Source organism: Coturnix japonica, chromosome 11 (assembly GCF_054131305.1).
Source record: "Coturnix japonica strain WE chromosome 11, WE-NBRP24, whole genome shotgun sequence".
Classification (NCBI taxonomy): domain Eukaryota; kingdom Metazoa; phylum Chordata; class Aves; order Galliformes; family Phasianidae; genus Coturnix; species Coturnix japonica.
In genome coordinates, this window is record NC_140673.1 from 6,717,824 (window position 1) to 6,744,546 (window position 26,723).

A 26,723-nucleotide genomic window follows, 5' to 3' on the forward strand; every position below is an offset into this window, starting at 1 on the left:
GTGTTATCCCACCGAGATTGCCCATGTTTGATAGAGGGATGATCTTGTCAAAAAAAAAAATAAATAAAAGCTTCTGGTGTTCCTGCAAACATCTGCCTCAAGATGGCTGTGTGACAAACCTCTTGCATTTGTGGTGGTTCATTTATGCTTTGTAGCTTTGCAGAGGCCTTGTGGGGCTTGCTAGCTGTAAGGTCAGAAGATTGTGCTCATTCCAAGTATTTTGTTTTGCTCCTTGGCTATGAGGGATGCATGGATTTTCCCTGAATTGCTTTGTTAAACTACTGAGTCTTTTATGGCAGCATTTTTTGAGTGCAGGGAATGTGCCTTCTGTCCTTTCAGCTGGTCCTTGTCTGGCAACACAGGGGAGAACACAGTGAGCTGGGGAGCACTGAGAGCAGAGATGGGGCATCCTGATAGACAGCAAGGACAGCAGTAGGAAAGAGCCCCAGAAGCAGCTCTGTAGGGTCAAACTCCTCGCAGCTCCTCGCCACTCGCTTTGTGGTCCATATCATGGGAAAGGGGAAACAGCTCTGCTTCAATTCATCGAGCAGCTTCAGAGGGAGAACAAGCAATTGAGATGATCTGTGACTCTCCAGATCCCAAAATTACATGCTGTTTTACCATCATCCAGTGGGGCACCCAGATTTAGCTCATCTGGCATGACAACAAATCTAACTGCAGCTCACTAGTCACGACAAGTTATTTATTTAGCAGGAGAAACACGAGCTCTGCTCATCCAAAATCAGTCATCCAAAAGACCAGCCTCCCCAGTGGACTGTGCCCTCCATTGGATGGTTGCTCTGACCTTGGCTGTTTGGGAATCCTGGATTTCCAGCAATGGGGCCCCATAATGTTTGGTTTGGAAGAGCACTGGAGCTGTGCTTAAAGGACATGAAACTTACAAAGGCAAGCTCTTAAAAGATGAGTTGTATTAGGGTTGCTGTCGACATCCATCTTCTGTAACCAAAGGAAGGATTCTACAAATGACAAAGTAACAACATTATCGTGAGGGGACCAACCAACAGGTTGTGACTATAAACAACAGTAAAGATTCAGCTGGGAAGAAAATGTCAGCCTAGAGCCACTGGCAAAAGTACTCATCCAGCTGTGTATTACAAAAGATGTTGGGAATTTAGCTGGAAGCTCAGGAAGGATAGATATCTGTTGAACAACTTCTCTGTGGTCACACAGAACATTGTTGATGCTGAGATGCTCAGGACCAACCCCCAAACTCAGGCTGCTTGCTGGGACAGCACTTTATCAGGCTTGGAAGATAATTCTAGAGGGAATGTTTTATGGTTAGTGTTAACAGCTCCAGCTCATGCCTGTGAAGGATTTGCATAGCTGGGCAAGTCTCTGCTCTTTACAGCACGTGGTGCTGGAATTTCATGGTGGCAGAGCAGACATCAGTGGACCCTGTAGTGCAAAGACACTGAACCTGAGCTTGCTGTGATTCTGTGCTCTTGGTGAATGTGCTGCTATGTATTAGAGATGTAATAACGTACAGAGATATGTTTAACAGTGTCTTTGACACCCTTCCATCCTTTCAGGGATTGAGACTGGGATTGCTACAAGGGAGGGAGTGCTGAGGAACACCTCATCACCGAAAAGTTTTCTGGGTGTTTCATGGCTGAATTCACCCATCTATGCATGCTTCTATCCCAAGGCATCCTATCAGTGGGCTTTGCAGAGGCAGCAGCTCACTGCATGTGTGCTCTTCCAGACAGCCATGAAGCAAAAGGATGGGCTGTGTTTGAAGAAGAAAAGCTGGACAGTCCATTCATGTTTCAGCTTTCTCACGCTGGCACATTTCTTTGCCATATAACTACCTTAAGAAGAGAGGATACACGCCAGGCCTGTTGCACAAAAGAGAGAACAAAATCGGCTCAGGTCTCTGCTTCCCCTGGGTTTGCAGGGACTTGTAAGAAGCAGATTACTTCCCATAAGCATGCACAGAGATGTATTTACTCGCATTGCTGTAGCTGCTGCACAGGATTAATTGGGATGATCAGCAAAAGAGTGACTGGAAAGTCAGACTTAAGACATTTTTTGAAGCCTTTTCTGCTTTCACAGCTATTGGTTCTTCGAAAGGGCTGACAATAGCAGGACTAGGGGAAATGGTTTTAAGTTAAAAGAGGGAAGATTTAGGTTGGATGTTAGGGGGAAGTTGTTCACTAGGAGAGTGGTTAGGCCCTGGAACAGGCTGCCCAGGGAGGTTGTGGATGCCCCGTCCTTGGATGTGTTCAAGACCAGGTTGGACGGGGCCCTGGGCAACCTGATCTAGTAAAGGTGTATGTTTGGTGGCCCTGCCAGGCAGGGGGTTGGAACTACATGATCCTTGAGGTCCCTTCCAACCCGGGTCATTCTGTGATCAGTGATTCTGTGGTTTTCTATTTGGGCTTTATTCACACGATCGCTGTGACTCTGCTTCCCTGTGATAGACACAAACCTTGCAGTTCTCTATGTATCCTTGGCTTTTAGGACTATTCCTTTTGGACAAAGGTTGGGCTGAAGGCTCAGCCATTTACCAAATCAACAGAGCGGGTGCATTAAGGTCAGGGTGATTCCTGCCCGTGGTGGGAAGCGCAGGGGACCCCTCTCCCCCCCCCCCCATCCCATCCCTGGGTGGGCCCCACGGGCACAGCCGCTTTAAGGCCGCCCCGCGGCGCATTCCACGCTGCCGTGCAGGGGGCGCCTCTCCCGGCCTGCCCCGCGCTTCCAGCCCCGCCCGCCGCGGCGCGGCCCGGCCCAGCGGCGCAGTGTCCCCGCACAGCTCCGCTCCGCAGCGGCCCCGGGCCGAGCCATGGGCGGCGTTGGCGGTCGGCGGGCGCTGCCGCGGGTGCTGGCGCTGCTGGCCGTGCTGGCCGTGTTGGCGCTGCCCCGCGGTGGCGACGCGGCGATGGACGAGTGCACGGAGGAGCGGAGCGGGCGGCCGCAGCGCTGCATGCCCGAGTTCGTCAACGCCGCTTTTAACGCTACGGTGGTGGCCACCAACACGTGCGGCACGCCGGCCGAGGAGTACTGCGTGCAGACCGGAGTCACCGGAGTCACACAGTCGTGCCACCTGTGCGACGCCTCCCAGCCCCACCTGCGGCACGGAGCCGCCTTCCTCACCGACTACAACAGCCAGGCCGACAGCACCTGGTGGCAGAGCCAGAGCATGCTGGCCGGTGTACAGCACCCCGCCGCCGTCAACCTCACCCTGCACCTCGGTACGGGCCTCGCTGGGGGGAGCGGGGTCGGGGAGGGAGCGGTGCCTGGCCGTGGGATGCCGTTCTCAGCCTTAGGGCTGGGGCTGCGGTATAGGGGCGGGGGTCGGTGGGCGCCTTGGTTCCGTCCAGCTCGGGGTTCAGGCCGTCAGTGGGAGCCTCTGCACGCGGTGTGCTGCCCGGCCTTGTGTTGTGCGGGTTGGGCTGGGAGCACATGGTCTCGTAGGACCGTAGAGTGGCCTGTGTTGAATTGAATGATCACGTAGTTTCAGTCCCCTGTTATGTACAGGGTCGCCAACCATCAGACCAGGCTGCCCAGAGCCTCATCCAGCCCTGATGTCCTCGTCCTTTCCTTCTGCTCCTCTTGGAAGCAACCCATCTCTTTCTTTTACTTTCTTTCTTCACTAGGAGAGTGGTTAGGCCCTGGAACATGCTGCCCAGGGAGGTTGTGGATGCCCCGTCCTTGGAGGTGTTCAAGACCAGGTTGGACGGGGCCCTGGGCAACCTGATCTAGTAAATGTGTATGTTTGGTGGCCCTGCCAGGCAGGGGAGTTGGAACTACATGATCCTTGAGGTCCCTTCCAACCCGGGTCATTCTGTGATTCTTTCCCCGTTCCCAGCTCCTCAGCCTGAATTCCTTCTCACTGAGCCTTCACCGCAGCAATCTTTCCTTTTCCTGCTGCTACCCACCCCATATCCCCGTGTATCCCACAACGAGGGGCTTCGGGGCAGTGCCTACAGTGCGGCCGTGGGGATGCTGTGGACCCTGGTGCAGCAAAACAGGGATGTATGGAAGGGATGTGGCAGGAAAGGACACAAAGCAGCACTGTGTGTTTTTGGAGCACAGCGCTTCTGGGCAGGGGGCTGGATTTTCTCAGGCTGGTCATTTTCTTTCAGAGCAGATCCTCACTTTGCACTCCCACAGCTCTGTTGCTATTACCATCCCTGTGCTGTACGTATCGGCCTCTCCTTGGGCTGTTACACGTATCTCTGCACACCCTGCCCGGACCTGGCCTGGTGTTTGTGCATTGCAGTGTTTCTCGGGCAAGGAAACATCTGCTCCCATCCTAAGGGAGGTATGGGGAGCACTGTGTGCCTGTGGCCGTGCGGCCGAGCGCTGTTGCTCAAGGCTCTTAGGGCATCCCTGCCTTGGAGCTGCCAGTTGTTGGGAGAGATGGACTGCAGGGCTCCTCCACCTCCCTGTAGCACTCAGCCCTTTATTTGGCTGCAGGGAGAGCGGCGGTGCTGGTTATATACGCGGTCTGCAGAGAGCGGCTCAGAGCACGACTGCCATTTGAAGGCATTTACAAGGAAACTCAGGCAAGGAGCCAGCTCTTGTGCTCAGCTCTGGTCTGATTTGCTGGTTGTTTGCAACAGAAGAGGGTTTTTTTTTGTTTTGTTTTAAAGAGCAGAAAGGCAGCTTTTTGTAAAGGGAGGGCTGCCCTAATGGAAGCATTCAGCGCATGCAACAGGATGCAGGGAGTTGCTGTGTGCCATGAGTGAGGCTGCTGGGTGTCCTGTTAGAGCTTGGCAGGGGGCTGCTCCGTGTCTTCATGGGGGGGTTGTGTGAGCAGATAAAGCTTAGCAGCTCTGCAAAATGGTTATCAATGGGGAGAGTGCTTAAGTTGGCATTGTAGGGGTCTGTGCACTGGTGGAAGTGCCCTGCAGGATCCATGCTGTTCTCAAGCAGCCGTGCAGGGGTGGGCTAAGCCACCGTACCACCTTCTTTTGGTAAAGGCTGCTTATCACCCAGCATCATTCACTTGGGAGAGCCCTCCTGCTGCTCCTGCACTTGGTTGGGAAATCCCTTGGAGCAGTGCTGGGGCCGGACTGGGGCTGGGATGGGAGCGGCTCGCCCAGTGCCTGTGCTGCTGTGCTGCGGTATTTGCGGAGCCCCGAGGGGACTCTATTTTAGTTGGTCTCACAAAGGCTTGATTTACATTTTGCAGGTTTCAACATGAGGAGCGAAGAGATCAGGCTTTGCATGGCCAGCAGTTGTTCGGTGCAGTTATATAAAGCAGCTTTAAAGCTCTTTATCGCTTCCCGCATACCTTTTAAATCCTTAACTTTTCTCCCATTCCTCTGTCCTGTACCTTTTTGGGATGCTGATGCCACTGAGGCATTCAGGAACACTATCCATGGTGGGGCACTTATTTTAGGGGATGGAGAGAGATGGGTTTGGGTGGTGGTTTAGTTGCAGAAATAGCTGCTGTTTGTGCTCGTCCTGTGTCACAGGAAGGGTTCATCACTGGCTTTGATATAGCCAAATGGCTGCTTTTGCAGTCCTCAATCTTGGAAACTTGGCAGCTCAGAATTCCTTACTGAACAATGTCTAGTTTGCTCTGCATTTCCCTTTCAAGTAGCAGCCTGGGCTGCTGCCTCGTGGGGTGATGAACGTGGATCTGTAGGCAGCATGGGGACAAACACCTCCACTGTGGGGGGAACGGGCCTCTGGTTCCCAGGGTTTGTAAACTGCGTTGTAAAGAATGTAAATGCAAGCCTGGGAATGTTGTCTGACACCATGCAGCTCTGTGGTGGGGCACGGCTCTGTCCGTGGGGAATGATGCATCCCTCACTGCTGCAGGACTGAGCGTTGGCTTGGAAAGGTTGCTTCAGAAAATAACATGGGTTTCATAACATCATCATAAACGGTGGAAATCTGTTTTCCCTCTGCACAAACAGGAGCACGTGTGTTTTTCCCCCAGGTGCTTTACAGGCTTCAGGTGAGGGGTGAGTGGTGGTGCCTGTGCTGAGGGCTGTGATGTTACCACCCATTCAGTGTGAGACCCTGTGAAAAGCATATCCCATTGACATCCATTTGCAAAGAGTGTCCTTGAGACGACCCATAGCATCCCTCGGGTGACCTGGCTTTGAGAGGACTCTGTTCATCTTTGCTGTGTGCTGGAGTCGCCTATGAAAACAGATGTGTTGTGAATTGTGTTTGCGGGCTGCTTTCCGTGCTGTGGGGCTATAGCTGCTGTTAGCCTTGTGGAGCGGGCTTTGGAGGCAAGCATACATTCCTCTGACTTTTTTCCTTCTGTAGAAGCTTGGAAAATGATGAGAACTCATCAACAGTGAAAAGGAACAGAAATTGTATTTAAATTGAAACACCCAACCTTGTTCTTTAATCTCTTTTCCACTGGTCCAGGCCCGATTGACCTGAAAACAACAGAAGCCCCAACCCCCTGAAATGTGGTGATCTTCACCATTTTGTTTGGAAACTGGGTGGCAAAGCTTTCCTGGTTTCCATGCTTCTACTTGTTGTAGATATTCCGATGCGATAGTCATCAAAGAGATGCTTCCAGTGCTAATCACGCCTGCAGTCCTGACACAACACAGCTGTGTTCGCTTGTGGAGAGTTTCAGAATTTCCTCTTTCAGAAATAATATCCAAAACACTATTGTTGGATTATGTGTGTGTGTATGTGTGTAGGTGAGCCAGTATGGTCTTGTATATAGGAAGCAGAACTCCAGATAGCTGTAGGGTCTTTTGTAACGTTTGGTTTTGGGCACTGTTGTTTCTGCGGGGGGAGGTGTTTGTAGAGATGGTACGTTGAGATCTTGCAAAGATGCAGGATTTGTAGATTCCTGGAGCATTTTTCTGGCCTTTACTGCGGAGAGAAATGCTTGGAGAGTCTCTTATTTGTGTTGGGTGCCATTTTCTATTGAACCAAACCACCAGGGCCTGCTCGGTAGGGATGGTTGTTCTTTGCACCTTGGTGGCTCGCGTGTGGCTGTCTGCAGGGCCTGCTCCCTCCCGCGCTGCAAGGCCGAGCGAGCTCTGCAGAGCCTCAAGCTGGCAGTGCTCCAGTTCTCAGCAAATTGCTTTCATCTTGTGATTTATTTTCTCAAGGTCTGCTTTCTGGCCAAGCCTCCATTGGCCCTGAGGAGCTGTGGTTCCTGCCGTGCACCCAGCACCTGGCACGCAGCTACAGAGTGTAGCTGGGGGGGTAACATGCCCACATCCCAACATGTTCTCTTGTTAATACAGATTTTCTTTCCTTTCCCCATGTGTTTCATTTTGGCAGTACAGTTTTGGAAAGAAAAATCTTGATAATCCTCTTTGAGTTAAGAGGTGATGTCGCTTGTCAGGGGCTTTAAGCTAATGGTTGCACTCGGCCTCTTCAAGAGGGAATAAATGGGCCCTTTTCTTCATACTTGTTTGTGCTGAGCTTGTGTGGGGTAGGAGAGCTCGATGATGGTGACCTCATGGAGATTGATGGAATGCTGAATTGTTCCCTTCTGGAAAAGCTTATCTTGATCTCTCAGTGTTAGGTAGGCTCACTTGACATCAGTGACGTTTTTTCTTTCCCGAGGACTTCTGGGGTCCCTTTCTGGTTCTGCTGGTTATTTATAGTCCTTCCATCTGCAGCCCTTGACGTGTCCATCCTGTGGGATTTGGCTATGGGACGTTTTTCCCGGCAGCTCCTGGGCTGGGTGAGGGGCAGCCCTTGGTGGGGATGTACCGCCTCCATCTTTGGACATGGCCTATGTGTGGGTGTGCACCCTGCATTGCTTGCCTCCCCTTTCTCAGCTCCCTGCATCCTGCCTGGCCCCTATTGTCCCCATGTCCCCACTCCTGATGGTGCAGGCTGTGTGTTTGGGAGTCCCTCCCTGAGCTCCCACTTGGTGAAGGGCAGCCTTCTCTCTGTTTCCCTCCCCAAGATTTCGATGAAGGAATGCCGGGATGGAGATCCACATGCACTCTGCAGGCATGAGTTAACTGATTAAATTACGAGCATTACACGAGTCACTGCTCTTCTGCTTTCTAAGCAGAGTGACTCTGCGTACATCTGTACGTACACGCTGCCTCTTTCTCACCCTGAATGGCTGTTGGCTGCTGGTAGTTTGTTGGTCCAAACACATGGAGCCGCTTGTTGCAGTGCCAGAGCCCTTGACTTCTGGTTGGGATGGAGGCCTGTGGTTTGGGGAAGGGCTGCTGTTTCAAATGCTTTAAGGAAACAATGGTACGGCTTGTAGAACAACACGACTGGTACTGCAGTGCTCTTAATTGTCTCAGTTACTATCCTAAAAAGGCAGTGATAAGCAAGGCATTTCTCCATTCCTGCGCGTGTTTCTTTTATATTGGGGAGCTGGGGCTGCTGGGTGAGGACAAGGCTGCTGGAAGCTGCCTCAGTAGATGATGTGTTTAAAGCAACACTTACTGACCCTGTGTTCCCTGGCATCTCGTGTGAAGGCCTTGCTGTGTCACTGTGAGTCACCACAGAAGTCTCCACTCCCCTGGGAGCTGCCAGCATCTGGCCCAGAGCCTCCAGGGTGGGACTGCATTGCTCATAGAGCTGCAGCAGCTTCACCTGTGTTCTGTGTGTCCATCCCCAGCAGGACCCCCAGTCATCCAGTCCAGCTCTCTGCCTATTACCATTAGTTCCCACTAAACCACGTCCCTCAGTACAGCATCTAAATATATGTCCATGTCAGCATGGAAGATGCTGGAAATCCTGAATTTGAGGGGCTTTGAGGTCACTCTTAACCTAAGCTGTTCTGTGACTCTGAAAGTTGGGATGAAACATCAGAAGATACTGTCAAATCATGTTGGTTGGGTTTCTGTGCTGTGAGTTACCCAGTTACAGCCCTCATGAAGTGCTAAAACAAGGTGGGGGAGGGAAGGTTTAGGTTTTGGATGCACTTGAAGTACTTGGCGCTGGTCTTTCCCCACTTACTAACCAAATGGATGTTTATTACTGCCAAGGATTTGGATGTGCTGTTGCAGCAGTGATGTGGCTTGTGCTGCTGACACTGCTCCCTGCACACAGTGTCACTAACACATGGAAGGGGCCAGAAATCTTTATGGGAAGCTTGGTTCTTCCTATTGCAAAACCACATACAAATATGTCTCCTCGTTAATTTGTTCGTGAATTGATTGCCTGTTTCATGTCATCCAGATGGTCTGTTTTGCAACTTCAGGGGCTGTGGCATGTTCTTTTGTTAAATGCTTGGTGGAAAATTAACATGCTGCTCTGGCAGATGGGAGGGACCCTGTCCTCTGGCCTTTCTGTCACGCAAATCCAGCTTTTCTCTTTCTCCCCTACCCCTAAAAAGTCTACATTAACTTGAAAACAGTGGGAGGGAATTAAATGTGTTTTGAAAGAGTGATCCCATGGGTAGGAGTGGTATTGAGTGCTTACACAGGGTATAGAAAGGGCTTGTGGGAAGAGAGGTTGTTCAGCAAAATGAATGGAGTTTGGAGTTGTTAATCTGTGTCATTAGCACTGTGTACCAGAAAGTTTAAACTGTGCCTGACTAAATAGCACGAGTCTTTGAAATTCGCAGCAGTGCTGGCAGCCCTGCTGGCTTTTGTCCTCTCTTGCTGCACCCTGCCTGCTCCAGCTGTTGTGCCCAGCATCCTGTGTGATCCACATCCCCCTGCTCCTTCATTTCCACTGCCAAAAGCCCCCTGAAAGCCATCTGTGGGAAACCCACAAGAGGTTGGCTTGAATAGTCCTCAAGAAAGCAAGTTGGATTGCCATTGACTCATGGAGTGGAAGTAAGCATGGGAGGGAGCAGAGGGCACACCTCGCATCTCTACTCAGTGTGCAAGGTTAACACAGGCAAACTTTATCACCCCCTTCTGAGGAGTGATGTGTGTCAAGACTTGCTCAAGAGATCTGTTGGTCTCAGTCCAGCAGTTTGTACTTCTGTAGCGGTTCATACCCTTGGAAGCCCTCACCTCGCTCAGGTGACTGTGCTGGCTGCCTGCAGTGCTTTGAGTCAAGCCTCTCTTGAAACAGGTGGCTGCCATCTGTCAGCTGGTGCTTTTCTCTTGGCTTCTGGAGAGCAGGCTTTGTCACAGGTATATCAGCAAAAAAGGCAATCGATTGCTAAAAGGATTCTGTAGAACTGTTAAGGTTGGAGAAGACCCCCAAGTCCAACCCCCACCCCTGCTGTGTCAAATGACTGTATCCCTCAGTGCAACATCTGCATTTGGAAGTGTCCTGCCCCCTGACCAAAGCTATTGGGCTACTTCTGCCTCCTGAGATGTCAGACAAGGTGAAGATGATGATTCTCCAGGACAAGTGGTGCTGTAGAGTGGAGCTTCAAGTTCTGTCACAGCACTTCATTAGCTTCCCATTCACCATCCCTGGAGGTGTGCAAGAAACGTTTAGATGTACTGAGGGATGTGGTTTAGTGGAGAAATACTGATGGTAGGTGGACAGTGGGACTGGATGATCTTGGAGGTCTTTTCTGACCTTGGTGATTCTTTGAATAACTCTAGTGGCAGAGGTCATTCCTTTGGCATATAAGCAGCCATTTGAGTTGAAAGAAGCTTAAATCTGAGCTCAGCATGCTTTTACATCCCTGGGAGAAAGATATGTTTAAAGGCTTGAAGTGGAGGATTCTTAAGCCATTGGAAGAGATTACTCGTCATTCTGAATCCAAGGAATTAATACCGGAAAACCAAGGAATTAATAAACAGGTGGTGCATCATTCCAGGAACTTCTTCCCTCTCCCACGCCTAAAGGCCACATGCTGCTTTTCTCTGAAGGATGTGAACAATATAAAATAAGTGTTGAACTTCTCCAAAACGAAACATGGGCAATAGAGATGTGCTGGGCTTCCAGTTCTGGGCTTGGCTTCTGCATAGGGCAGAAACATGCTGTGTGCGAGTGGTGCAGCGTTTTTGGGCCACATCCTTAATTTTGGAGGGAGGCAGTGAAGATGTGGCTTCCCACGCCTCCACACCACCCAAGCTTTGCTGTTCCACTGCAGCCCTGATGCTGTTGGCTCACTCCTTTAAGCTCAGAGATAACCACAGCTGGGTTTGGTGATAGTGGGGCTGCAGGCGGATGCTGGAGGAGAAGTGCTGTGAATGTGCAGCCAAAAGGCTCTGATTTCAGTTTGGTAAACACTCTAAAAGCTTTGAACAAGGAGCCTCACGGTAAGGCTCATCAGAAGGGAATGCTTTGGTTGGAAGGGATCTGCCCTGAGCTCCTGATGCTCAGGCTTCGGTCAAAGGAAGGAAATGAGCTCGCTGAGACTTCCTGTGTGCCATGCATGGGGGTTCTTCATCCGACAACCTGGGAAAGAGATGGAGAGATTAGGGAGCCTGCTGGGGAGGCCTGGTGAATAAGGCATTTATGTGCATGCTTTTGCTCAAACACTGAATTATTGCAGCGTTTGACTTTATGCAAAACGTCCCGATTGTATGTTGGGATTCAGCTGCCCTAGCTTGTTCTAGCTGACTTTGCATAAGTAGATCTCTTGAATTAATGGCCCATTAAAATAAGCAGGCAAACTGATATTTCTGCAGCTGTCTGACTGCTGGGGAAGCAGATTCAAGGAAGGTGGGTTGATATGTAGGGTGTTTTTTGTTGCTTTTTTAATAGCTGTTCATAATAACTTAAGGAAAAAACATGAAACTAAAACCTAATCTTCATAACTGATGCTGAAGTGTTGGATGGTGCTTCCGAATGGGTCTACAGTGTCTCAGTGCTGTGCTGGGTTCATTTCTTGTGCAGTTGCTGGAGTAGTGGGGGAAAGAGCTCTTCAGGCCAGCAAATGAGCTGTTAGCCTTAAGGAGAGGATTTTCTTGATGCAACTTTCACCTACTTACTTAACCTGCAGCTGCCTGGAGGAATGGAAAATGAGCTTAGTGTACCTGGGGGCATCTCTTGCAGAGCTCTCCCTTTAATTGTGTCCTACCCACACAGAGATAAAGGTGAGCAAGAGAAGCCCTGGAGTGATGTGTTTCTGTGCAGGTATGCAGCTGTGCCTTTGGTTCAGCTGTCGTGTGCTGCTGTGATCCCAGGTGCTCAAGCACTGCTTTCCAGCATCTCTCCCATCCCCATGGCTGCCGCACAGCGCTGGGTCAGGGATCCTCACAGTGCATTTGGGCTGCAGGAGGCTGTAGCTTGCATTCTTGTTCCTGCGGCTGGTGCTGAGTAAGTTCTTCCACTCTTTCAATTACACTTCCTTTAGGTTTATGTCCTTCTCACAGATGGAAAAATGTTAAAAATAGCAGGGCCATTGTGCTGGTGCTGGGAGGCCTGCTGGCAGCCAGGCATGCATTGAATCTTAAAGAGTGTTGGGATTTGGGTTGTGTTGCTCTCCTGTGCCTTCCTGCTCTTCCACCTGGAGCTGCTCTTCTGAGCTGGGAGGGGAACCATCATCTGTGTCCCCAAATAAGAGCTTGCACTGCCCACTTCAGCAGATACATCAGCTTATCTCAGGCCTGCACAGCGCTTGCCCAGTGTTACTCTGCATCCAGCTGTCTCTTGTGCAGCTGTGAAACTCATCTGTGACTCATGTGGGGACCACAGTTCTGCCAGGAGTTAGGACGTAGGGCAAACAGAAGGGCAGTGTAAAAAAAAAAAAAAAAAAATCTGTACATATATATATATATATATATGTATTTTTAAAGCTTGTGTAAAGTGGTTGAAGAAAATCCAGTCTGGTGAAGGTGTAACTGTGGGGAATAAGGGAGTTTATTTTTCTGATGGTGAGGTAGTGATTGTTCTTCTCTTTCTTACTTTATTCCTCGTCATGTGGTTTTGGTAAGAAACAGTTAATGTTAGTGTTGTAGCATCTTGATTTGTCAGTGCTGCATGCTCTCAGCCTGGGGGTGGAAGTTAACATGCTGTCTATAGAGCATTTCTTGAGCACATATAGGTTAAACTTCTCTGCTCTCCACCAACTGTATGGATAAACAGGTGGCAGAACCCAGGGAGCTGACTTGGCTGATCCCCCTGTTGGGGGTACTGAGGCTTTCCTGTTTACACAGCATGCCTTTCAGATGTTCATCCCACTCCTTATGAATAAAGCACTTTGCACTGATCTCCAGGGTTCTGGCATACCCCTCGCCATACAGGTTTTGATGTTTCCTCTTTCATAGAATGCATCCATTTGTAAGTACCAGAGGAAAATCTCCTCTGTCTTTGAACACGTGAGAATACACCACTGTCAAATGGGCAGACTTCACTCCAGCAGCTTAGGTTGGAAGGGACCTTATAGACCATCCAGTTACCATGGGCTGGGGCTGCCCAGGGCCCCATCCCACCTGGCTTTCATGCAACAATTATGCATTCTTTAAATGAAGACATATTGTTTTTCCACTGAAGATGGTGCACACGGTTTTGTTTGTGGAACTGCTTGCTCCAAAAACATTTTCTTTCAGGAAGCAGAGAGATTCGGGGGCGCTCAGCTGGATGCTTCCTTTGTAACCAGCACGACAGCATTACTGACTCTAGTAATAAATGTTTCTCTAGTGCTTTGTAATATTCAGAGGAAACCTCCTGTGCTCCAGTTTGTGCCCATCGCCTCTTGTCCTGGCACTTGGCAGAAATGAATACAACCTTCATCCTGAGAGTGGCCCGCCAGCTGGATGCTTGTGTCTGTTTTTAAACATTTACCTCTGTAGACAGGATGTGACAGCTGATTTCATTCTTAGTCCTTCATTAATGGATTCTTGTCCATGTGAGCTGTTCTGTGTGTGAAGATCAGGGTGGTGGCAGAGGACAGCTCTCCTTTTTGCATTGCTGAAGCTTGGTCCAAAGAATTCATCTGAGCTGGAAGGGCCGGCAGGGGCTGTCAGGAGGAACAGATGGCTCTTATTTCTAAATTTACAGTGTTTTTTTTCCCTTTCCCCCACTCCCCACTGTCAGATGAAATGATTTCTTTCATTATTTCCAGCAACTTCTGTAAACAGAGCGTGTAAATATATATAAACAAATGCCTGATCTGCCTTTGTTTGAATATTTGAGAGCGGCAGTTCACAAAGCTTGCTCCTGCCTCTGGGCAGAGGAGGAGAAGTGGGAGGAGGAACTCAGCCATGGGTCTCCTTTTATCTTTTTAAGTCTCTCATCTGAGCTGCTGGGGTCTTTGTGGTCCCAAGGGCAGGCTGACCCTGGCAGTCACAGCAGTATCTGTGGGATGTAAAGCCTATCTGCCTCATTTTGGGTGGAGCTGGGAACAAAATTCTCTGCTCCTTTTCCCACCTGATGTGGTGGAGTTTTTATTCTTTCCTTTTTTTTTTTTTTTTTTGCCAATATGGACTCGAGGCACATCAGTAGACTGTTGTGATGGGTGGGGATAAACACTGGTCATGGTTTCATATGTATTCTTGGATCTATGCAATGGGCTCACTATGATCCAGGCTCCATTATAGGGGCAGCATCACCTGTGCTGATATTTAGTCTTCAGCTGGTGATGATGAACTGGAGTTCATCACTGGAACCTGCTCTGCAGTTGGGGGTTGTGCTGGGGACAGGCAGGTTTTCTGGCAGAGGAAGGAGGCTCTGTGGCCATGTACAACTGGGCATAGAGTCAGGACTGGTTACGCAGTCATGCTCCTGACCACAATTCACCCCTTTCCAGGAAAAGAAAACAGAAGAGTAAAAGGTTGTTGAAGGTGCACTTAGTTTCCATCAGAGGTTAGCAGTGGGGTTTCTTAAGAACTGCTGTTGGCATCTGTGGTTTTTAATCGCTTCAAAATGAGAGGAAGTAATATTTGCAGATGACACAGTTACTGAAGCCGGTGGTAATGAAGTTGGTGAAGTGGTTTCAGAGGTGTTTCAAAAGGCTGTGGCAAAGTTGGGCTGCTCAGCAGAATCCAGCAGGAATAACACAGATGTGTGCTGTGAATATTTGACCTATTCAGATAAAATTGATGGGAATTAGTTCTTAGCTACTTGGCGAGAAGCGGGCTGGAGGCTGCTGGCTGTCAGCAGCAGCACCTGTCTTCTGTTCTGGTGCAAAACAGTCTAATTTAGTGCAACTGCTGCTGTCCATCGTTTTTGCTCTGTTGTCTTTGTGCTGAATATCAGTTAAAGCCCTTCGGATTGCAGCCTACAGCAGAGAATCTCGTTTAGCAGGGGGCTGGATGTGGTGATCCCCAGAGGTCCCCTCTGACCTCAGTCATTATGTGGTTCTGATTTTGAGTGAGTTTGTCTGTACCATCTCAACCTCTGACATAAAAAGTTGCAATAACTTCAGTACTTACATAGGGGAGCAAAACGTTCCAAAACACTGAACAATTCTATTAAGCCAGCAAGAGGTTTTAATTTCCTGCTGGATAAAAGCTTAATAAATTTAAGTGGCCAAATGAATACAAAAATTACCCTTTTCTGGGAGAGACGGAGGCAGGTGTGTCACATTTGGCCACTCTATACAGACCATTGTCCATCAGAGCCCGTGCCCATTTGTTAACAAGGGTAAGGACAGAAGTTTCTCTGTCTGTTCTACAGATCTGGGTAGCATGAGGGCCTGCAAGCTGGAGCAAGAGGCAGTGAGGAGCAGCAGGTGCTGCATGTAGGAAGGAGAAGGATAGGGTATGTGGTTGGATCCATCTTAGTTGAACCCCATATAAGCACTTTGAGGCACAGGTGATGCATCTGGGGCTGATGGTGTTCAGCTGCTGAGCTGAGAACTATCCCTGAGTTGCCTGAATGGCTGCAGGAGCCTTCAGCCCAGTGTTTGTGGCTACTTGGCTGATGGCTGCCTGGGGGTGGAGGAGTTGGACGTGGTTGATGTGCTGTTTGCAAGGCATGGCCCGGTGGGGCTTCAGCGAGGGGAAGGAGAGGCTCCTCTGCAGCTGCACTGAAAGGATAAACAGGAGGAAAAACAAAAATCTCAGTACAGCTTGTGCTCGGTGCGGCCGTCCAGACGCTGAGCAATGGATGCAGAGCAGATGTGGTGTATCTGGTGTGCGTGGTGCTGGCATCCCTCCTGGTGGGGCTGCGCCCTTCCCCAGCTGGCTTTAATGCACTCCTGAATTTTAGCAGCTTCTTCCTTTCTTAATGCTTCCCCTTTGGGAGAGGTCTGGCAGTGGCTGCCCTGAGCTGTGGTTGTGGCTTATCTGAACCGCAGATTATTTGGCTTGTTGCCTGATAGAATGCCAAAGCTGAAGATGTTCACAGCCATGCAGCTTGGGAACAGGGGGAGGAAAGAAGTAATGGCAACATGTTATAAAGGGCTGTTCTTGAAAGTAAACTTGCATTCTAATTTTTACTTTGAATGTATAAGTGCCATCTTTGGCTGCGTAACCATGGATGCTCCCCTGAAAGTGACATGCATGCAAATAGCACTAACAAGGAAATCCTTGACAAATCTCCTGATAGCCTGACTTTAGATGAGATATTTCCAGTTTTTGAGAACTATTTCGTGGTGTGGAGAAAGAAATAAGTTAGAGCAAGAGCTCAATCAGCTCTTTGCCTAGAGGCTTCTTACAGAGCTTTCCTTATGTCATTATTTTCTTTTATATGGGTTTGAAGGTTCCCTTGTTTGTTCTGAATGGTGTTTTGTCTGAATACACTTTCAAGATTTGAGGTTAATGGTGGTTATAGGATGGAGAGATTATCCCAGAGATGCCCCATTGTTCCATGGGAAGTGGGAGCTGCGGGAATGAGCTGCTTCTTAAGGGGATTTGGGGAAGGAATTGGGAAAAGGGAGATCTGGGAGCTTCCCTTGTGCCAGCAGTGAGTGAGGTGTCCATCCAGGCCTGGGGAATAACTTCCCAGCTCTCTTAACTGGGAGTTAATGGTGCAGTTTTATTTATTTGAGTATCATTTTAGTGCTGATCTAAATCTTACTTCTGTATGAGTAGGACTGGCATGGCTTCATTTTGCTTTGCTGTAGAGATACAACTATATAGAGAAACTTGGTGTAGCAAATACGTGGGTATGTCCATCTTCAACTCCATGGGTATGTTTGTGTCAGGAGGACTTGGGAATATTGCAGAGCTCTGTCTTTTGAGGGAAACAGCTGACTCTTGGAAATAATTGATTAAAACAAAAATCTCTGCTGCAGTGTAATGTGTGAGTACAATTAATACAATGATTTTCTTCTTCTGCATCTTCGTGCTCACAGCTTTACAGGCTGAAGCTCCCTGGCACGTCCATGAGGGCTGGGAACAGCCTGGCTTTGTTTTCCCATGAGTTGGGGGGAAATAGATTACCATTCAGTCCATGGGTCTGGGGGAGGATATGGTCGTATTAGGCAATGTGGTTTAAATCTGAAGGCCATTACTGTTTGGGCACTTGGTTAATGGAGCGTTGCATAGTTTATGTACTTAGTGTTCCTGAGAGACTGAAATGCCCTTAAAAAGCAAATCTGTCCAACAGCCCTGTCTTTCTACAACATAAATTAAAAGGCCAAGTAACCAGATCTGGCTGGGTGATCACCTGGAGAAAATGGGGCAAAGTCTGGTCAGTACAGTGCCTTGATTTCCTTACTCCATTCTGTAGCATTGACTTCTGCCTGGGTGAGAACTACTCAGTGCATACACGTTTTTATCTAAACTCTCTCATATTTTTGTTGCTGCTCACATTCGCTTGACTTAAGCACTCAGGGCTTACAGATACAGGAGGGTCAGAGAGGAGGAGAAAATGGCAGCTTAGGGCTGGTGGAGGTGGGAGTTGAAGCATGAAGGCATCTTAACACTTCCCATAGGTGTTGGTTTTCTTACTGTACATCCACTATCTTTACACTTGCTCTGTGTGTTCAGGCTTTTTGACAGTGTCACAGGAGGCTCATGGAAATCTTTAGTGACTTGGAGAGACATAGATAATAGTGTTCATGCTATTAGCTGTTCTACTGCTTCTCGTGTTGATTTGCTGCTGTACATAACAAAACACCTTATGTTTAAGGGCAGGGATGAAGTCTTTGGAAATCTGTTAATGTCTAGCAACTCTTATTTTTAAAGTGATAAATGTGTTGATTGCTTAGCAAGGTCCGTGCTTGCAAATGTGTGGTGACAATAGCTAAGAGCATAGAGATAAGCTGATATTCCTTGGTGGTGGTGAGCAGATTAAGTTATTCTGTTTTCCAACAGCTTTGGTTTTCCATTATGCTTTTGTACCATCTAAATTGTGTGTCGTTGTAGGCACTCTGATATTTTAGTAATGGTGAAATTCGAAGATTAGCATTTAGGGTTGTGTGGTGGTAGCTTTCCTTGACCTCTGAATGCAGAATCTGTCTGGGTCACAAGGAGACATGGTTATACAATAAGGCTGTGGAAGTCAGAGCTTTGGAAGAAGCAAAGCTGTCCTTGCTGTAAGTGCATGGCAGATTGAGGAATGGGATGCTCTTCAGCTCTTGGGATACATGTTGTTTGAGGGAGTTGCAGGTAGATTGGGTTGGCCTTGACCACCACTAAAGGAGATGGTGAGAACAAAAGCTGGAGAGCGTTGTATTCTTTGGGACTTTACTTTCCAAAGGCAGAAACTTTACAGGTGGGTTTAGGTGATGGCTTCTTTTCCTCCCCCCTCAAAATACTGTCCAAAGAGTAGGTATACATACTGAGGACTCCAGGAGCAGACCCTACTTAATGGGCTGCCACTGAAGGTCAACTAATGACTTGGTTGAATGTGTAGTAGTTGATGTTACTGGTTGAGTTAGGAGAGTTGTCATCTTGTGACTTTAGAACTCATTTTGTTTTTAAGGGGCTAAGTGTGTTTATTGTTTTCACTCTGTGTGCTGCCTTAACAGTCCTAGTCAGAAAATGAATTTCTAGTAGTCTCTCTACCAGAGAAAAAATACCTTCTGGTAGAGTTTATTTGGGCATCACAGCAATGTAGCTTGCCTGAAACAATATCTCATGTTTTGGCACGCAATGCAAATGATTGAACTGATTTTTTTTTTTTTTTTTTTTTTTGTGCAATCAACCTCTTTTAGACAGTGCTGTTATCGAAGGAAACCTGGAGTTATTCCTGTGCAGCCCAAAATCCTATGTGTGATTGGGGAGGACATGGTGTGATGTTGTTGGCATGCTGCTATGGGACAAGTTTGGTTGTGTGCAGGTTGCTGCTTATCGATATTGTTTTCTGTGCAATAACCCAGGCGTTGCTGAGCCTCATGTAGCCATGTATGTGAGTTTTCTCTTTCTGGGCTTTGTTCTCAATGTGTTGCTGCAGCTGTTCCCAATCCACACTAAAAGGCAGCTCTGACTTTTTGAGCACCGTGACCCCCGACCATCTGGGAATAAAACATGTTTCTTTGCAGGCTCCCACCAGCCTGCTCAGGCTGTTCTTATCGCTGTGACTGCCCCGCTGCTCTGCTCCTAACAAGGTGAATTAATGAGGGAATTATTGGGCTTCACTTGCATTCCTGCCACCAGGAACCAGTCACTAACATTTAGCTTTACACCCGCTGGCTGCAGAGCCTCTGTGTCAAGACCAGTAGGTAAGCTCAGCAAATTAAAGCCCCTGGGAAACAATCCTTTCGTGTGTTAACATTTAACGCTTGGTTTCCGCTTGGGCTGTTCTAGGAAAACATGGTTTGTAGGAAACTTGTTTGACTTCTCGGCACTATCCCATGTGATGCTCAGATTGCTTTCAACATCAGCTTTCTGAACCCAGGTTCGGTGTGGGTGTCTTGTAGTCTTCTGGAGCCTGACCTGAAGCAGATCTGTAGCTGGCAGCATTGAGAAGCCTGGGGTTCATTCTCTGTGAGGCATCAGGAGAGAGCAGCCAGTTTCATATTTTGTCAGTGGTGTTCCAGTGTAATCCTATCGAGTTGTTTCACTGGGAAAAGGATAATGCTAAGCCGTGTTTACTTCTCATCTTTTATCCTTTTTGCTAAATTCTCTCTCCTTAGAAGCAGGACCCGCACTTAGTGCTTGTCTAGATGGACACGTGAATGGATGTGAACTCGCGTGACTCTCTTTAATGCACATTTGTAACTTGGAGCATTTTCGGTCCCTGCACTCGATTCTCCAGATGCAGAGCTAAAAGCACACACTGGCTGTTCCTGTGAGCTGAGAACTGAAATGCAATTCCCTCTCTGCCTCAAGAAAAAAAAATGTTGGAAGAAGCTTTGTTTCTGACTTTCCAAAACATATTTGAAACATAAGTCAGTGGCGAGCTTTGTTTTGGAAATGGTCTCGCTCCAGCAACAGTTCTGCCAAGGTTGTTTATCCCAATTCCTACATAGCTTCACAGGCTGAGAAAGTAAAACTGGTGTGTGGGTGGCTGCTTGCAAATGGTCCTTATGGATATTGCTGCACTTCGTTTAGCAAATAGCAGTAGCTTGTACATGAGCCTGTAATGCACATAGCATGTACTAGAGCATAGTGCAACAGCACATGGAGAGATGGAAAAAGCAGAGGCAGGAGGTTTGGAAACTCTGTGTCCCGTTATGTGACGTGACTCAGATGTGCTGGAAGTCAGTTTTCTTAACTGGTTACTGGAGAACTCAAAGCGTCCAACATCACAGAGAAAAGTGGGCTGTTCTGTCTGCTCTGGGGCAGGTGATGGATGTGAACACCAACAGTGTTCTTTCCAAATAGTTGCAGCATTAATTATGGCCTGAATCTGAGAAATCTTTGGCTGCTGAGTAGGATGTGGAAGGACAGGGGTGGGAGGGAGAGGTGGAACCATCCAAATTCCAGTAAATTCACTGTTTTGGGATAGGAAAATGCTTGGCCTCACTCTGGTGGTGAAGACAGCACTGTGCTAGCTAGCCTGGATGGCTGTCTTGCTCCTAAACTGGTGCTGCTGAATTTGCAGCTCTCATGTTGTCATATAATTTAATTTGAACTTAATTAGGCTCAACAATGCCAGTTATGTTTTTGATATCATCTGCTTCAGATAGGAGCTGAGCCAGGCGCTAGCGCTGCTTTGGGCCATGGGGCACATGAGGAGTGGGGAAAGGGCTGCCTTTCAGCAGGCAGGAGAAGAAAAGCCTTTAAGAGACTATTTAATAAACCAAATGGGCTGAGATTGGTGATGATGAAGGACTGAGCTGCTGGGCTGTGTCCAGAATTGCAATGTTGTAGCAGAAATTAAGATGTAATGTGAATTGTTTTGTTGTGATTCCTTTGGAGATGTTTTCTCATGCAGGAAACATCTGTAAGTGATGCCTTGTGCCGTTCCAGGGCTAGGAAGTACGACCTTCATACAGCTGAAAGCTTTTTGGTGGATCTCCTGGCCTCCCAGTGCCATCAGTTGGATCTGTGGTGGGCTCTGGTGGGTGGGAGCTGCATCTCCCACATGAGGAAGACTTACTCTTGCTGTGACCCTTTCATTCTCATCTTGGGAAAGGTTAGTGTGGACCTCCACTTTGCTCTGTCACCCCAAGCAGAGGGGGCAGCTCTGTGGTTGGGTCCATGAATAAAATGGAGCCCTTCCAAAATGGCGTGTGCAGCCCTTGATCATCTGTGATCTGGCGGCACTTGCCAAGTGTAAAATGCCTTTTTAAAACGAGCTTTTATCATTTGTGCTGAAAAAGTGCTTTGAGGTTTCCTGTGCGGATAGGACTTTTGTGTTGTGCATGGTATCTCTCCAGTCCCTAATGAATAAACACAGCTGGCGTTTTTGGGAGATGGACTTAACATCTTTTCGTCAAAGCTGTACAAATACAGCGGCAAGTTTTACTGAGTTATTAGACCATGTTTTCTGGTTTTGATGCCAATCCACGCAACTGACTTAAGAGTTATCAAATGAAAAAATGCTTTTCTTACAAGGCTGCCTTCAGCCCATTCCAGAGGAAACAAGTTTCCCCTCCCCCCCTCTCCCCCAACCCCTCTGGAAACACGGCTGGAACAAGCAGCCTTGATGACTTATCAATGTTGGATTATCATGCAATAATTTACTAGGCAGCCCTTTGCTGTCCGGAGCCGCCTACACTCACAAGTCAATGGTGCCTTTGTTCGGGAGTGCCTGGAAGAATGCATGACCTAATGGGGCGGTGGGAGTTCACGTTCATTCCAGCCTGCTGAGTGTCCCCATGCCTTTCCTTCCTCCTGCTCCTTTTCAGGACAAGTGCCATAGGAAAAGCAACCTGCTTTCTTGCTATTGCTGGGGCTTCTCCATTGGAACTACCAATTGCTTTCTGCCCCAAGTCTTTGGCAGCAGGGTGTCTACTTGAAGCTGGTCGAGCCTTGCACTGGGTGGGGGAACTGAGGCAAGTGTGAGCAGGAGGGATGAATGGCCATAGGCACCTTCCAGTGCAGGAGGCTGGTGGAGCTGACTTTCCTGTTGGCCATGAGCATGGTTCAGGACTGTGGGAGGAAATGCCGGGGAAGCACCTTGCTGCTATGATGTGGAAATGAAGGCCAGTCAAAAAGCAATAAATGTGTAACAGGAGATAGCCAAAAGGGAAGCATTCAGAGCAAGCTTTAACTGTTCCATTACAATTTGGGGAATTTTGCTTAAAATAAAAGTGCTGGAAAATCTGGCTCTTGGCCCAGTGCACGTTCTCAGATGGAGCTATTTTCTCAGCAGCAGAACTTAGCAGAGGACGTTTAAAGCTTGCTGCAGGGAGGCTGCAAAGTGGAGTCACAGACAATAAGGAAGGGAGCGGGAGTTCTTCCTGGGGCCATGGATGTGAGCGGACCGATAATGAAGGAGCCAAGTGTCGGTTGGGGCTTATCTCAAAGGCATCTGCTCACAATCCGGTGCTTGTAGTGGCTGTGCCAGCTGGCAGGATGCTTTCCTGATGTAAATCATCCATCCCTTTTAGGAGACGGAGCACAAGAAGCCCTTTTGTGAGTAGGCATGAATTCTTAACTCAGGGGGGAAAGGGAGGAGTTTCTCATTCAGATCTAAATAGCATTTACTTACATTTTCCTGGCTATCTTTATGGTGCTCAGTGTGGTGTGCTTCCTGCTAGACGCTGGGACTGGGATACAGGAGGGATGACCCTGTTGACGTCTGTCAACAGGACCTGGGTGTTGTGCTTTGGCTGACAGCATGGTTGGGTTGGTGGGGATGATGTGCCCTGCATCCAACACTGCTAAATGAAAACATGAGGTTTATGCTTTTGTGCTCTGGAGGTGCCAGAGGTGTTCCAGGTTGTGCTCCTGAAGTGCTGAGCTAATTAATTGCTAATGACAATGCATCATCTTTCTGCCAATGAACTTTAATAATACACATCTGGGGCTCTTCCTTTAAAATAGATCTGCTGCTTCTCAGTACACAGGGAAATGCATCTGGTATGTCATGCTGTTAGATGCTTTAAGACCACAGTGAGATCAAAACAATTGCCAATGTCTAGGAACAGAAGAGCAGTGACTTCTGTCTTCCAAATTAAATACTTAAAGCTGCTTTTCATCTCATTACTGTTGTTGCCATTCCTTAGAGTAACAGCAGCATGTATTTTTATGGAGCTCTGCAAGGCCTGGAGCCCTTATCTTTGCTAGGAAAAGGGCTGTGCAACCTTGAAGAGCCCGGTTTTCAGGCAGGCTGCAAAGCACAGTTTTTATGTTTTAAAGGCGGGAGGAAACGTGTTTCAACGCTGTGTCAGCTGGTCTTGGGTAAATGCCATTGTTCCTGCAGTATTTACCCATGGCAGGCAGGCTGATACAGTGCTGGAGCACAGCCTTGCTGTGTGCATTAACTGCATTCTGATGTCATGCCATTAGCAGGGCTTCTCAAGCAGTCGTGCTGCCAGCTGAAATCAATGTCTTTTCACCTGGGTTGTGCAGTTGGACGAGTTTCCAGTGAGTTTTCTTTGGCCTGTGGTGTAAAACTGAAGATGGGGGAAGGGTTCTTTAAATTTAGCAGGGGAGTTTATGTGGAAAAATGTTCCTGTGCTGCTCAGAGCCCAATTTGCACATGCTGTGCCTTGAGCTTGGGTGATGTTTTTTGCAAGGAGCTGTAGGAGAGCTCATTGGGAAACAGAGCCCATAATCCAGTTAGTTAGAGGGGAAATGGGAGAAAAGCCAGTTTTGGGCTTAGTTCATCCATAAGCTCAAACACTGCACGAGTAGTAATGGTTATTTTGTGGGAATTGTTGGGGGCCTTGTATCAGTATGATGCTCCAGGTGGGAGGGGAAGGCATCTGGAGTCATTCATTAACTTCAGATCCGAGTCTCACTTGCATAGAGTTGGGCTGATTTCAGTAATGTTAAAGGACTTAAATTGAAGGTGTGCAAAATGCTGAGTGCAATGAAATTAAGTCCCAACCTGTACTGGTGCATGCAATTATTCCTCCCTAGGTGCAAGACTCTACACTTGCTTTTGTTAAACCTCATCCGGTAAGTGTTCATCCTTCTAGGATAATGATGTTATTAGTGATGTCTGCAGGAGAGAATTACAGTGCATTAGCTGTGTGTTTCATTGTACTAAAAATCCATCGATCTGTTTTTTTATCCCCTCAGCCTTCTCCTCGACCTTTGGTTCCTTCACTTTGCTGGGGAATATGGTGCTTGTGCTACTGGAAGCTGCCCATCCTAGAGGAACCAGAGATCTTCTAAATGTAAACCTTTGTTGTGAGTTGTTTCAGCCTTTCTCATCCCTTTGTTCCATCTCTTGCAGGAAAGGCCTTTGACATCACATACGTGCGGCTGAAGTTCCACACCAGCAGGCCGGAGAGCTTCGCCATCTACAAACGCACGCGGGAGGACGGCCCGTGGGTACCCTACCAGTATTACAGCGGGTCCTGTGAGAGCACCTATAACAAAGTCAACCGGGGCTTTATTCGGACTGGGGAGGACGAACAGCAGGCACTCTGCACGGATGAGTTCAGTGACATCTCCCCCCTCACTGGGGGCAATGTGGCTTTCTCAACGCTGGAGGGACGTCCCAGTGCCTACAACTTTGACAACAGCCCTGTGCTGCAGGTATGAGAGCAGGACTGGGTCTGTCAGATGGTCTGAGCTGATTCCTTCTGCTCAGCTGTCATGGGTCCAGCTTTGTGGGCTGGACTGTAGCCCTTGCTTATACTTGAAGACCATTGGATGGGTGAGGTGGGTGGGGTGATCCAAAGAAATGTTTCTGGAGAAAGAATGGAGCTCCATTGTAAGTATATAGTAAAACAACAACAAAGAAAAAGTCAGTAGTATTAAAGATGACTTTTCATAGGCACCATGGAAGTCTTCAGAGGGTAGATGCTTACTTCTGTCAGCTTAGAAAGCAGCTGTAGTATTTTGCTGTTGTTTCAGCGTTAAGAATGAGGGGGAAGTTAAGCCTGAGTCTGATATGAGGCATCTTCACGTATATTTTGAGCATAGAAGATAAAGAAACATAATATATGATTAACAAGTGGGAAGTTAATCCCACTTGTTAATCATATATTATGTTTATTTGAAACCCAAACTTTTTTGCATTACATGTATGCTGGTGCAAGGGGAGCGTGGTTTTATCTACCCTTAATTTCTCTTACAGAAGGCTTAGATAAGGGGTTTGGTCAGGGGCTTTTTGTTCTTACCATTCATGCTGCTGGCTGGGCAGTGGCCTGGAGCATACTGGGGGCACCAGTTTATCCGGTTTACTTGCCATTTTCCTTGTGATGATGCTTCTAGATCATCATGCAACAAAGAGCTAAAGCTGTGGAATTTGCCCCATAGGGGCTTGTCTCCTTCCTTTAGGAGCTGGGATCGACCTGCCCTCCCTCCTCTCTTGCATTAGGAAGGCGATCCCTGGTCTTCAGCCAGTGGACAGAAAAGCAGGATCCGGTGGGGCTCAGTTCTACAAACAAATATAAAGATTAATGAGAGAGAGAAAAGCTCGTGCAGTGGAAAAGAACCAGTTTGGCCACCTTATTCCTGCAGCCAGACCTTGCTCAGAAAGGTTTCTAGTCAAATGTGAACAGAAAAATTTCCAGCTGGTGATAGGGTTTATAATCCTCTAGTAAATTCCATGTAAGGAACCAAGACCTGACCGCTGCTTTCCTAAAATACATACGAGCCTCTGGCGTTGATTTTTCAGTACTGAAGTAAATGTGTGTTTTGTGCTCAGCGTTTCCACGTGTTGATGCCAGTGTTTGTAGCTCAGCAAATCTTATTGTGCTGGCTGAATGACTGTGCCGCTGCAGCATGGTTGTACATGCCTGGATGTTTTTCCTGTATTCTTTACCACATTTGAAGGAAAACAGGATTGCAAAAGCTGTAATAAGAGCAGTGAGATGCTAATAGCTACATGCCAAAGGTGATGTGGGATCTGGAGATTCACTACGTTTGCTGACTGTTGCTGGAAGAGGGCGGGGGGGGGTACCTTGTTGAAAATGCTGTATAGATGTGATCCAAAGATCTGCCTGCCTGTTTTAATTCTCACCCTCACTCATCTGTCTGTGTTCTTTTCTGGAGATGTATGTCTGTAGATGAGTGTACCCTAAAGCTCTTTCCAATCTTGCTTTGCAAGAGAGCTGCCACCAGGTATGTGAGGGTAGCAGAGCTCCCCATGCTTCTTGCAGATGGGAGCAGTCAGGGCCCAAGAAAGCCCTGGGAGGGGGTTGCAGAGAAAGGGCTGTCTGGAAAACTTATCCATAGCAAGAGGATATGAGGTAAGGCTTCCTGGGCAGGGCTGGGTGAGCCTCAGAGGATTGGAGAGGAAGTGGTGGGGTAGGAACATGCTGACTGATGGATGACTGCTGGCGGGACGTACTGAATGTAAATACAGCTGCTGGTGATGGCAGTGCTGACACACACTCCACAGTCCCTCTTGTGTGTGCTCTGATGGGGTTTCTGTCTATCCTAGGAATGGGTGACGGCCACCGATATTAGGGTGAGCCTCAACCGCCTCAACACCTTTGGAGATGAAGTTTTCAATGACCCCAAAGTCCTTAAGTCATATTACTACGCAATTTCGGATTTTGCCGTTGGTGGCAGGTGAGTAAACAATAA

The 26,723-nt window shown here is 48.1% G+C and overlaps 1 protein-coding gene across 1 annotated transcript in view; it reads left to right on the plus strand.

Annotated features, from left to right (window-relative positions):
• The first annotated feature begins 2,702 nt into the window (after positions 1–2,702).
• The window catches only part of LAMC1 (laminin subunit gamma 1), a 43,488-nt gene continuing 19,467 nt past the window's right edge, over positions 2,703–26,723 (plus strand). Inside the window, exons 1-3 of the mRNA XM_015869581.3 lie at positions 2,703–3,212; positions 24,418–24,722; positions 26,578–26,708. Coding sequence (XP_015725067.2) covers positions 2,804–3,212; positions 24,418–24,722; positions 26,578–26,708 — 845 coding nt within the window. The 5' untranslated portion in view covers positions 2,703–2,803. The remainder of the gene's footprint in view (positions 3,213–24,417; positions 24,723–26,577; positions 26,709–26,723) is intronic.